Source organism: Equus caballus, chromosome 18 (assembly GCF_041296265.1).
Source record: "Equus caballus isolate H_3958 breed thoroughbred chromosome 18, TB-T2T, whole genome shotgun sequence".
NCBI classification, from domain to species: domain Eukaryota; kingdom Metazoa; phylum Chordata; class Mammalia; order Perissodactyla; family Equidae; genus Equus; species Equus caballus.
This window is the reverse complement of record NC_091701.1, coordinates 24,313,115-24,326,844: the sequence shown is the minus strand read 5'-3', so window position 1 is coordinate 24,326,844 and position 13,730 is coordinate 24,313,115. Positions and strand designations below refer to the sequence as shown.

The window sequence follows — 13,730 nt, the reverse complement described above, 5'->3', positions numbered from 1 at the left end:
GCATTTATCTGCCATACAACTGGTAACATTTATAAATGTTTTAAAGCAATGCTACTCACCATAAAAATGTATATAATTTTCTTCATTGAGAAGCGATAGCTTTTAACATTTTTAAGTATCTAGAGCCCTTTCAAAATAAAATAAATAGGGGACGGCCTGGTAGTGTAATGGTTAAGTGTGTACTCTGCTTCGGCAGCCCAGGGTTTGCCAGTTTGGATCCTGGGCAGGGACCCATACACCGCTTGTCAAACCGTGCTGTGGCAGCATCCCACATACAAAATAGAGAAAGATTGGCACAGATTGGCTCAGGGCCAATATTACTCACCAAAATAAATGAGTAAATAAATGAATAAATAAAATGGTGGGGCTTCGATTTGTTCATTTCTTGGAAATGCAAGCCAGGTGCATTTTATCCACTTAAGAATGCTTTTCCCAGAAAGAAATGTAGAATTGTCCTTCAATGTAGAATTTATGGCAGTAGAGAAGACTTATACCAATTTCCCACTTCAAGTCTGGTGAGCCTTTCATCCATGCATTTTTCTGACCGCTCTAGTTATGCTTCATGTCTGTGAAGGCAAGAGAGGAGCTGGTTAGACAGTCTCTGATTCTAGTCAACTGAATGCCATTTTCTGAATCCTAGTGAATTGAGATCTATAACAATTTCCTTCTTATTCTCTTTAATGTTTTTTCTTTACATTTTTACAACTTCTAAACCTCACTCTGTCCCCATTACCAATGAGGGCCATTGATTCTGTGTTCTTTTTCTTCACCTCTCCTGCACAGCTAGTTCTAAACTCCATTTTCTACTCAGTCCCTGACAGTCCAGGCAGTTAGAGAGACTCATTCCTGATAGAACAGTTAACCGTGCTGTGCTCAAAACACCTTAAAGGATTGTTTACCTTTCATTGTGATGTTAGCTCCTGCAGAGCAAATAGAGAACACTGTACAAAGATGATCCATGAGATTTGCTATCATGTGCTCTTAATATTAGACTTCTAAATCATCTTACTAGACTACAAGTGACAGTTGTTTACCATGAATAAAAATATCAAAATGAAATAAAATAGGACTTAGTAAGTGCTTATATACTAAACTCAGTATGTGTATTTAAATCAAATAAAATAACTAATGTTTATAAATCTTATTATAGATGACAGGCCCACTTTAAACTTATTAAAATATTAATTTATAATAAATTAAGCTTTGTGTAGATTCAGCAGTGGTTGGTACATGATGATTGAACATTAGAAAATATGATTGTCTCTATATTCTATTCTAATGGTCACCACAAATCTACCTTAACACATATGAGTAGAGCAAAAATAATCAAAAAAAGCAAAATGAACATGAAAAGAGAAGTACAAAGAATAACACAAGCACTTGAAAGCATAAAAATGGACGTCTGCATATATGGTTATTCATAAAATGAGCTCTGGTTATGTTACCTGATATAAACCCGAGTTATCTTCTGATCTAGGCTTCATTGGAACATGGGGAACCTGAGATCCAAAGAGGTCGTGTTACTGCCTAAGTCACTGATTAACTACTGGACAGATCTTGACCAGAATCTTGGCTTCCTGATTCTTATCTAGTGAGGATTCCATGAAAACAAACAATTGCAGTCAAATAATTTCCTTTTTATTACCTATTTTTTCCCAACAGGGAGACCCACCTGCAGCTGTGCACTGGGGTTCACTGGACCAAACTGTGGTAAGACAGTCTGTGAGGATTTTTGTCAAAATGGAGGGACCTGCAGTGTGACTGCTGGGAACCAGCCTTACTGCCACTGCCAGCCTGAACATACTGGAGACAGATGTCAGTACTGTAAGTGAAAGCAACATCCACAGGATAGTCTGACAGCATGCTTTGTTGTTCACATTGAGTAATTTTCTTATGACTTATATCTATATTCCCTCTTTTTTCTCAATTTCAGTCACTCCATATTTTTCAGGTTCACTCCTTCTGTCACCCCAACTCCAACAATTCTTACATTGTTCTACATCCTTCTCTTAATTTAAAGATTCTATGTTTTCTCGTTCTCTAGCTTAGATTCCATGGTCCATAAATATAATTATTCCCTGAATACACCCACGGCTCCCTTGCTCCTTCCGCCTTTTTATTGAACTTTCCTAGAAAACCATAACCATGGTTGAATCCAATTCTCCATCTGTCCTCAACTGGTGCCCCAGTGCTGAATGCAACTGAAAGGAACACACATAGTCGTATAGACTGGTCTCACTTGAGTTTTTCATCACTAATCTCAAATGTGCACCAGCTATGGCTTCTAGTGTATTTCATTAATCCATTGGCTCTTCTAGATGTCTATATCATATCTTCTCCTTTCTCCTCAAACCTCCAATACCTGCTCCCTGAATTGATTCTCAGCTGAGGAACTTGCTTCTATTTTACTGATAAAAATATAAGCTGTCTAAAGAGAAGCGCCACCAGCTCCCACCACCACATCCCTCAGATGACTTTATCCTGTATCCATATACTTTGTCTTCTGTCTTATGACTGCGAATCCCATGCCACATCTAATGCTATGCTATCCACTCATACATTAGATCCGTCTGAGATACTCATGGACACATCTCTTACAACTGCCCCCTCTTTCTCCTGCTTTATCAGTATTTTCCTCTCTAGCTAATCCTTTCTTTACAAACCTTGCCTTGTGCCCACATCCCTTTCTAGCTACAACATTATTTCCCTGCTGGCTTTTTTTAACAGTAGCATTGCTCTAAAGAGTTGTTATACTCTGCAATTACTTTCTTCCTATTTTTCTTTTGACCCTACATCTTCACTATTCTGCTGAAACATCTTCTATCAAAGTCAAGTGAATTCGTTTCTTTTAGTGTCCTCCATGTTGCCATATCCAATGGCCAATTCTCAACGCCTATTTTACCCCTACAGTCAGCAGTTAATCACTCCCTCCTTAAAACACGTCAGTCACTTGTCTTTATGTTTACCACTCTCTTTTTTTTATTCTCATTTTTCTGGCTGCTTCTTCCCAGGGTCCTTTGCTGGTTCCTCATTTTTCTGACCTTTAAACATTAGAGTAACTGGTGACTTCATCCTTGTATCTCTTTTCTTCTTTAAAACACTCCTTAAGCCTGTGATTCTTATACAACTCCACATTAGAATGACCTTAACAGCTTTTATAAAATACAACAGCATTTTCTAAACATTACCTCCAAAGATTCCGATTCTGTTAGCCTGAAATGGGGCATCTGTATTAGTTAAAATTTTCCAGATGTTTCACATGTGTGAACAAGATTGGAACCCACTGCCTAGGTGATTTCAACTAATTGCATGGTTTTAAGCATCCAAACGCAAATTATTTCAAATTTATATTTCCTGATGAACCTATCTCCTGAATTTCAGATTTTTATGCCTAGTTATCTATTTGACAGCTTGCCTTGGCTCTAAATTAACCTGATTTTCTCCCTCAAAAATTCCTCTACCTTAGTCTTTCCTATCTCTGCAAAGGGAAACACTCACTGTTTAGGCTCCCAAATCTTGCAGTCATTCTTGACTCCTTCTTCCTTTCACATCCCACCTTCATTCTCACTTTTACCTTTAAAATATATTCAGAATCTGAACACTTCTTGCTACTTTCATTCTTATTACCTTCTTCCAAGCTATCAGCATCTCTTACCTGAGTTGTTCCTAGCTGCTGCTCTCTGCACCTCTGTATCTATTCTCAAAAGACCAGCCATACTTTGTTTTATCTATATAAAAAATGGATTTCCGTCTCAATCACATTTACAGAGGTTTTTTTTACATCCGGGCTCTCCTGTAATTACTTCTTTTTTTGTATTAGTTCTATTTTTTCATTTAATCTGACTAATGAACTAAGGTATTGCTTTTATTCTCATTTTACAGAGGGGGCTACTGAAGAGGGATAAAGAACCTCTTGAAGATCACACAGTTAGTAGCTAGAAGAGTGGGATTCAGACCCAGGCAATCCAACTCCAGGGCCCATACCCTTAAAAGTTACTTAACATTTTGGTCCCCTGATACTTCCATATCGTTGAGGACCTTGTGGGGAGTGGCATAGGTCTCTGGTCATTGTGGGAAGTGCATGGAACCACATGGAATCAAGCTTTATGCACTGACTTACTTAAGAATCAAGAATAATAGTAAATATTTTGCTTCTGATGTTACATCGGGGGCCACTTTTGCTGCAGCAAAGAGACAGATTCATTTTCAAATTAGTGCTTCCTTTTCTAAGTGTACGTTCTCTTCATATTAGGACAGCCTCTTCTTGATCTGTATAGATGCCACTACTCTAAGCCAATGCCCTTTTTCATGTTGCTTGCCCAACTTACCTCTTAAATGCTATGTATCACAGGCCAACAGTTTATTTGGCAAATACAGTACCATTATATGCATGTATCCCCACTCACACATTGCTCACATCTCATTGCTCTCTCATTTCCCTCTTCTCAACATCATAGTATTCCAGCACAACTTCCATCTACTAGCTCCTGGAGTTTTTTTCTCTTTTGCTCCATCATTCTCACACACAACTGATTTCCAAGCAAACTGGGGATAATGCCAACTACTATCCCACATAACGAAGACTCTCATTACTGTTCAAACTATTTTTGTAGCCTCTCATTTATTCTAGTAAAACAACACATCATACTTCCCTATTTGTCAACTTCCCTGGCATCGTGACTTTTTCTTTCTGTTCTCTTCCTCTGAAATGTACTTTCTTTGGATTCCTCCTCACCTTCATGTCTCCATGCCAAATCCTACCCATCTGGCTCTGTCCAGCTTAAGCATCATTTCCTTTCTGAAGTTGTTGACATCCTCCCTCAGTCTGAATTAATCTCTTTCTCTTCTGAATTTTCAAGTCACTGCTTCTTTACTTCTTTCTGGCTCTATTCACTTTTCCCTGATATTATTGTCAACTGTGTGCATTCTTTACTTGTCTGGGAAGACTTCTTTGAGACTGCACCCAACAATGGCATTTGTTGAAAAAAACAAATGAACAAATAGTTAATCATAGGTAAATAAATGAAAGCAGTTTGGAGACAAGTTAATAAAAGAACAAGCAATTTAAGCTACAAAGCTACATTTAAGCAAGGTACCGCCATCTGGTATTTTTGTGTGGAGCTATTTCTCAGTTCCCAGTTGGTCCATCCTTGTAGAACATTGGTCTTTTTAAATTTTCCCTCATTTTTTTAAGTTGAAGCATCACCATTCTTAATTCTTTCTGAACTAAGTTAAAAAATACTATGTGGCCATCATTATAGCAATTTGGATTCTTAAAAAGAATAAATTCAGTTAGGTCATATTTTAATTGGCAACTTAATAGAATCTCAGTCTGAGGTAGCCTGATGCATTATAAAAGGCTGCATTATAATTTTATTATCACTATTAGCAGTCATAGCACTTCCCGCCTTTTACTGTAAAGCACTTATTAAAATTAACCAATTAATCCTTAGACAGAGGTTAAACAACTTGCTGAAGGTCCCAAAGTAGTGATATTATAGTCAGAATTGGACCCCAGGAGTTGTTGATCAAGATGTCAACAAACATCCCTGCAGTATGGTAATGCTATTCTTTGGCAGCAAAATAAGTCTGTGGACAGTGTCATTAAAATGATAAATTCAGCAGCTGACAAATGCGTAATAAATTTAGGATCTATTAGATGTGAGTCGGCAAGGTTCAATGGACTTGGTGTTCTGTCAAAATTGTATCTTGTGTATACAAAGTCTTCTCTCTATCAATGAAGGAGTGACAGAATGGTTCATTACGGTGCCTAATTAAAGGTCCATTAGTGGGAGGTTGAACATCATTTCTTAGTTGTGCTGAGTAAAAACATTTCAAAACTCTAATGGCGATATAAAATCCTGAGGTCTGAAATGCAAATTAATTTTAACAGCAGCACCCAGGGAGGAGAGACAGAGACAAATAACGGCAAAAGCCAAATTAAATATTCTTTAAGTAAGTTGTTCATGAACAAATATAACTCCATTTCATGATATTCTGGAGCAAGGATTCCTAGTATAAATCAAAAAAATAATAAGCCTGGCATTTTGCTTTTAAATCTGGTTGTTAAAAATGAGGTCAACAATATCTGAGGTTATCTGTAATTAAATAGTAATGACATTAAGGGCAAAAGGGCCAATGAGGACAAACTTAATCAGTGTCTAAGAAGCAGATATTCATCAGGGCCAGCCTGGTGGTGTAGTGGTTAAGTTTGCATGCTCTGCTTTGGCAGCCTGGGGTTCATGGGTTTGGATCCTGGATGTGGACCTACACATGGCTCATCAAGCCATGCTGTGGTGGCATCCCACATACAAGATAGAGAAAGATTGGCACAGATGTTAGCTCAGGGACAATCATCCTCAAGCAAAAAGAGGAAGATTGACAATGGATGTTAGCTCAGGGCCAATCTTCCTCACCAAAAAAATAAATAAAAAAGAACCAGGTATTCAAATCACATGGCAATCTGTTTGTCCTCTCATTGATACTTTCAGAGTCCTCCAGTGATCTTCTTGCGGAACCCTTATACTTTCAATTGGAACTTAGTTTATTAGAAATACACCCACATGACTTACTCCCACTGGTTCCAATAAGTACAGACATTAAGAAGTATCTCAAGTTATAAAATTAGGAGTACCTGACAGTCGTCCAAACGTATCATCTGTTGTAACTGGTATTAGAATCAGAATCTATCAAGTAGCTTATAAAAGCTATGAATTATAGATGTGAGTTTACCATATGTGATGACGATGGGATTATTTTTATCATTTGCTTTTCAGAGCAATTTTATTCCATTGGTCAGTCAGTCAGTGAACATGTTTTGGTGTTTACAGTGAGTCTGTCACTCTGTTAGGCATTGAGGAAACAGTGGTATCAGAGATATATCCTGCCCTCGACGGGCTTACAATCTAATGTGTGATTCTGAAAAGGAAGCAAGTTATTATAGACAGTTTAATGAAATACAGAGCTGCCAGAACCCAGGAAAGAAAACAGAATGCAGCCTCTAGGAAGATTTCTTGAAGGAAGTGACATCTAAGATGAGACTGGAAGAAAGAAGAAGAGAGGAAGCAGGGAGTGGAACAGCGTTTGCAAAGACCCAGAAGGAAAAGCTTTTTGAAATTTGCGTTTTCTGTTTCTATTTGATTTTCCTAGGGGATGGCTGGCAAGGGAAATAATCATTGCATATGTATAATGTATCACAGAGGTATGTGCTCTTTTACATTATTTTATCTAATATATGATATTTTAACAAATGCACATACAACCCTGTGAGGTTAGTATTATTAGTCCAACTTCACACAAGTACCAAAAAATGAGATTAAGCCATTCTCCGTAATCTACCAGGTTAGGGAACATAGAAGCCCCAATTTGTAGCTTTGTAGGTCTGACTCTAAAAGTAGGCTCCTCCTGGTATATTTTCCTGTCATTTAGTATCCTGCTCATTTTGTTGCATCTTTTTAGACTCACTTTGAGAATGCTCGAAGCTCATGGTGCAAACTGGCTCAACCTGGTTGTTGCAAGTTTCCACTCCATCAAAAAGAAACATTGATAAGAATTTTTATCTTGAGTTGATTAAGCCTATGGCAGGCCCAAGCAGAGGAGACCAAAAGACTTTAATAACGACCAGAAAAATACAATAGAATCTTTTCAGCGTTCCTGCTAGTATGAAGACCAATTAGCACTGAGCCCAGAACTCCAAGAAAGGATGTGACTTAAAAACTGAAATTGTCACTCAGGCCTAGCTATTTCCTAGGTATTCAGGTATTCAGGATTCTTAGAACATTCACACCTACCGTGAAGAAGCCTTTTGGAGCCCTGGTTGCCTAGTGTCCCCCGACTCTTTTTCTCTTGGTGAGAAGATAAGCACTGCCTTCATTCAGGCCCTGATCATCTGTGGCCCGGGGTACTACCGCACATTCCCTTATGCACCCTTTCTTCCAACCTTGGAAACCTGTTCATTGTCTCCAAAATTTCCTGCTTTAATTGTTCCTACCTCATTTTCTTTCCACATGAGATCCTCAATATCTGCTAAGTCTCTCTAACTCTCCTACCGTGTCTTCTTAACTTCCCCACTCAATCCTACTCTTTGGCACTTTCATACTATATTAACATTGTCATTCATGTTCTTGACTCTACCCCACTAGAATAGAAAAGAGGACGTGGTGCTTTGCCTACCTCATCCAGCTTGGGAGTCAACTTAGTGCCTGGACTTAGTAGGTAGTATTAAGTACGTGAATGAATCTAAACAGAGTAGAGCGGTCTCCTTTCCAGTCTGCTGGGCCCACTCTTTTTCTGTGCACTGACAAGATCTCACTCAAAAGGCTGGGCCAGAGTTCTGGACCACCTTTGCTTACAGCTCATTAAGAGCCACAGTCCGTGAGAAACTCTATGCTTGTGTTTTTAGTTTGAAAAAAAGTGTAAAGATACAATGAAGTTTGAGTTAACACGTGTGAAGGAAAATAAATATATTTCTTTTTTTCATGTGACCATGATAGAGAATGATGATCTAAGGGTAAGATCATGTAATAATTTTATTATTTTAGTCTAGATAGTTTGGAGGAAATTGTCATAATTGCAGAAAGATTGTTGAAGACAATTTTGTTCCATCAGTAAAACTAGAATTGCTAAAAACAGATTTGTACTATAATGTTATGCCTTCATTTAAAGGAAATGTAAAAATAATAATGAGGGATAGATTTAAGAAAAGTGTGCTTATATAAAAAAGAATTTATTGGAAAGTGAAGAAATCTTTCCAAGCAGATAGTATGTCATTTGTGATCAAAGCACAGTGTTCTGATTATTAAAATTAACTTATTCAACTGCTCTGTATTGAACATGTGTGGGTATCATTTATTGTTCTAGGCATTGGAAGTACATCAGTGTAAAAGGTCTTTGAAGACTCTTGCTCTACGTAATTTCTGGTGAATAAAAAACCAAATGGCCTATCTTTTCAGATTAAAAGCCAGACAAAGCCACAACGTAGAGTGATATAATCAAAAAGAATCAATTGGAGATCAGAAACAAACTTTATTCCATGCTATTTAGAAGCATATCCTTATGTTTTTTATACAATTAAGTTTCAAATTCCAATTTCATGTTTATAAAGCTAACTATGGATAAACACTTAACTCTGTGTCATGTAACTTGCACTTGGAATTTTAGCAACTATGTTTAATAATTTCAGAAAGTATGACTGAAAAAAATCTTTAAAAATGCTTAATTTCTATTGTTGGAATCATAGCAGCAACTTTTTTCTATGACAGCTTCACTTGATTTTGAGACAACTCTAATCTCACAATATTCTTGAAACAGTGCTTCACCCATTAATCATGCCATGTTTAGATGGTTTAATCTTCTACTTTTATGCCACATTAGCAGTACCAACAGTTCTTTTTTCAACTTAAGGAAAAGTAAATGTACGAAATAATATGAAAGGCAATGAAAAGCAGCCTTAAAACTGCTTATTTGAAGGTTGAAAATAACCAGTCACACAGGTAGTGGTTAGTAACTGTCTAAAGATGGGTTTGTATTCAAATAAACTGAACATACCCCGTTGGGAGCCCTCAAAAAAAAGCAAGGCTTTTCATGAATAGAAGCCATTCATGATTGTGATTCTGCTGTTCTTGGTGTTAAGTAAACAGAATGGATTCATAAATAATTATCTACAAACAGAATTGTGTATTTAAAACAATGTAGTAATAAATCATACATAGGCAGACACACAAATTAAACAAAAATATTTATTTGAAGCTTACCTCAAACCAAGCCAATTACTTCTAGTTAAATGCATTGACTAACATCATTTTTAAAAGAGTTAATTCAAATGTAAATTTAAGAGTAATTTTAAAACATAGTGGTTTATATCAGATTTGGAATGTCAACTGACATGTTTTGAAAAAGGGTTATGAGTCAGGAATCTTGAAATGCTTTAAATAGAAGAAAAGAAAATAGAATTCGTATCGATAGTTAATATGATAATCTCCCTGTTTAACTATTAAAGATTTCATCACTATAAATAGGTAATATTATTCTGTTTTATGCAAAAGATAGAACTTTTTCTGGTAGTTATATTCTGCTAGAAAAATTTTTGTATTTATCTTGAATATTGATAAAAATGGCAAAAGAGTCAGTATGCCATCATTGGTTCTCAAGGTTAAAAAAACAAAACAAAACAAAACCCAAATCTTAAACTTATAGCTTCTGAGTCCCATAGGGCAAAAGGCCAAAGAAAGGAGGGAAGATTTATGAATTACTCTGTGGTTATGTAACCTACCAAATAAAAAAAAAAAAAAAAACCACAAACAATCTTTGCTTAAATCAAAGCAGTGCATTCCTAGGTGTATTTATTTCTTCAGTTTCATTCTCATGAATGCAGAGATAGAATTATGATGTTTGGTTTAAATAAATGAATATATTTTAAAATCCATCATTTTCCAAAAAGTAACATTAAAAAGAGCAAAAGTTAAATTAAAAGGAGATCGCCAATAACTTTTCACAATATAGGTGCTTAATTATATGAAAATGAGCTTTCAGGAGAAAAAGCCATTTAACAGGAGTGGCCACCATAAAATCAAATACAACTGAAGTATAGACACTGAGAAACAGGAGGTCACTTGGTTCAGAATAGCACTAGCAGATTAATCCAAAGACCAAGTAGCTAAATTTGAATTCTAGATCTGCATTACCACTTGGAGATCCATGACTAAATCCTTGCTTATAGTATGACCTAATTTTCAGTTTGATGAAATAGTTTGCGCTTTATCTATTAGTTCTGAGGGCTGAGAAAAATTGTATGGCAATGATCTGAGAGCAAGCTTTCTTGAAAATCAATTGATATAAATAATCAGCATAGTGGCAGAAACAAATTGGTGTGGCTATGACCATGTAATGAATGACGGATTATTTAACTGACTACTCAATTCTCCTCTGAGGCCGAGAACTCAGATCACTTCCATGGTACCTTCCAGACCATGAAGAACCGGAATCAACTTAGAATTTTTCAACTCTAGATTTCAGTGGTCCTTAAATTGGAATGTAATGTAGGCTTCTGATCCTTTCAAGAATCTCTTGTTCAAATAAAACAAATACATAAAATGTTTTGCCTATCATTTCAGTGAGTTTCTGGAACTTCATTGAATACATGCTCTAAGCTCCTTTCCTGGAGTCTGTCAAACTGGAATTCAGATTTGAGGAAGAAACATTGAGTTTTAGAGGTGATGATATAGAGTTAAAACATTATTTCAGAGTCATTTAAAACTATACAAAGTGGAAAGTTGTGGGCTGACAAATAGTATTCTACAATGTTGGATTTTCGATTTAGTTTTAGCATCACGGGTAAAATTTGGCCACGATTTGTAAATAATTGTAAATAATAATTATTACTATCTGCTTCTCAGAGTTGGGAGTTTCAAGTGAGGTGATCTATAAGAAAAGTCCTTTGTAAATTTTAAAATCAAATGCAAATATTTACTTTTAAAATTTTCATTTTTAATGGATATTTCCATGCCTATCATTTATAATATACAGTTAATATGTATTTTAGGTAATAGCTATTTAGGTAATATATAATTTGAACAATAAAAATAGATTTAGTAGTTTTATAACATTCGTGGATGTGATCTGAGATGCTTTTTAAAAATAATTTCTGTGGAGGCTGGCCAGTGGCATAGTGGTTAAGTTTGCACACTCTGCTTTGGCTGCCCGGGGCTCACCAGTTTGGATCTCGGGCACAGACCTATGTGCTGCTTATCAAGCCATGCTGTGGCAGGCGTCCCACATATAAAATAGTGGATGATGGGAACAGATGTTAGCTCAGGACCACTCTTCCTCAGCAAAAAGTAGAGGATTGGCGGCAGATGTTAGCTCAAGGTTAATCTTCCTCAAAAAAAAACCCCAAAATATCTAAAATGATGCATGAATTTAGGATGGACTTCTACAGGGAGTCACATGAAAGTAATGAAATCAGGTCATTGAAGAAAAGAGTTTCTTGAGTAGGTTTATCTTCCACACACAGGTTAGACTGTGACTGTGCAATGAAACTTATTGAAAGCTGGGGAGTTTAGGCTAATTCTATGGACTGCTCCATTTCTGGGGATTTGGTGGGTGACATCTTTCATTCACATGGCAGCCTGGGGTGTCCAGTAGTGGGTTCATTGATCCAGCAGCTGAGTGTCTGTTCCATGCAGGCACCAGATATCCAAGTGCTCTTTTATTGGGACTTGATAACGTCTGTCTTTGCTTCTCAATCTGATTTTCCTCTTTCATCTCCCACCTTTCTCTCCCCATCTGAACTCACACATACACATCCTGACAAACTCTAGTTAGTTTCAAGAGTAAAACAAGTCTCCACTGATCCCATAATCACATAAATTTATAACTGCCTCTGGGCTTTTAAAACCAAAAAATCAGCAGTATGGCTTTTGTTCTCTGCTTTCTGAAGTGCCCTGGCTTTCCAAGGGGCAGTGCTCATTCATTAATTCAACAAATATTAATAGAACATGTAATATATACTGGCCCCTGAGGCTTGGGATTTAGTCATGAATAAAACAGAAAACTGCTCTTACAATACACTTTAGTATTTATAAATAATACGCAAACATGTTAGCTGTCAGATGGTGATAAATGAGATGAAGAAAAATACGGCAGGGTAAATTAAGAACCCAACTACTGTCTGAATGGAGGGAAGAGTCGGGAATCTACACAAACAAACCCACATAGTTACTGTATCAAAAGTTTCTTGCTACGGTATCTTTTTGTACACTGTGTGCATAAAAGAGTAATAACTTAATCTCATTGCCTTAAGGTTGAAACAATTTACAAGGATGTTTTCCAAGAATAATAATCTTCCTAAATAAAAATTATCTGGGATTAAATTATTTTATTGAAGGACCAGTCCGTTGGTGTAGTGGTTAAGTTTGTGCGCTCTGCTTTGGCGGCCCAGGGTTCTTGGGTTCAGTTCCTGGGCATGCACCTACACACTGCTCATCTCGCAATGCTGTTGCAGCATCGCACATAGAAAATAGAGAGAGATTGGCACAGATGTTAGCTCAGTAACAATCTTCCTGAAGTGAAAAGAGGAAGATTGGCAACAGATGTTAACTCGGGCCAATCTTCCTCAAAAAAAAAAAAAATTATTGATTAATAACAGCAATTTAATGTGTACTGTAATCATATTAGAGGTTAAATGCTACTAACAATAAATTTAAAATAATTTTCTGTAATTTTTGAGTTACTATAAAAGTCTTAGTAAAGTGGAAAGCTGATTATTATCTATCAATGACCTGTTTTACACCTAGCCATCTGACCTAAAGGAAACATGCACATTGGACCAGGGGAAATATTATTCTGCTGGATGACCTTTCCAAGGTGATATTCTCAATGTTTCAGTGAACTCTGATTAAACAGTAATCACTTCTATATAATTTGCTGTTTTTCTTCTTGATATCACACCAGTGTAGAAACCTCTCTCTTTATATCTATATTGATATCAATATATTGATATAGAGGGATACATATATGTTATGTATTGTGCAAGGTAACATATTGAAGGAATACTAGAAGGAAGTGTATCTAAGTATGTCAGAAATCATTATGTTGACATGTAGATTTCAAGTGAGTAGCTTGAAGGAAGGAAAAAATTAAGGATGGAAGGATAGAAGGGAGAAGAGAGAGAGAGAAAGAAAACTGTACACATAGAAACTGCATGGTTTGTCTAGGATGGCCTCATCCTCTCC

The 13,730-nt window shown here is 36.5% G+C and overlaps 1 protein-coding gene across 4 annotated transcripts in view; it reads left to right on the top strand.

The window, feature by feature from the left end:
- LRP1B (LDL receptor related protein 1B) overlaps positions 1–13,730 on the top strand; it is a 1,824,397-nt gene that overhangs the window by 1,758,184 nt on the left and 52,483 nt on the right. For all 4 annotated transcript variants that reach the window (XM_070241833.1, XM_023622537.2, XM_023622536.2 and 1 more), the window contains one exon: positions 1,663–1,824. In XM_070241833.1, coding sequence (XP_070097934.1) covers positions 1,663–1,824 — 162 coding nt within the window. The remainder of the gene's footprint in view (positions 1–1,662; positions 1,825–13,730) is intronic.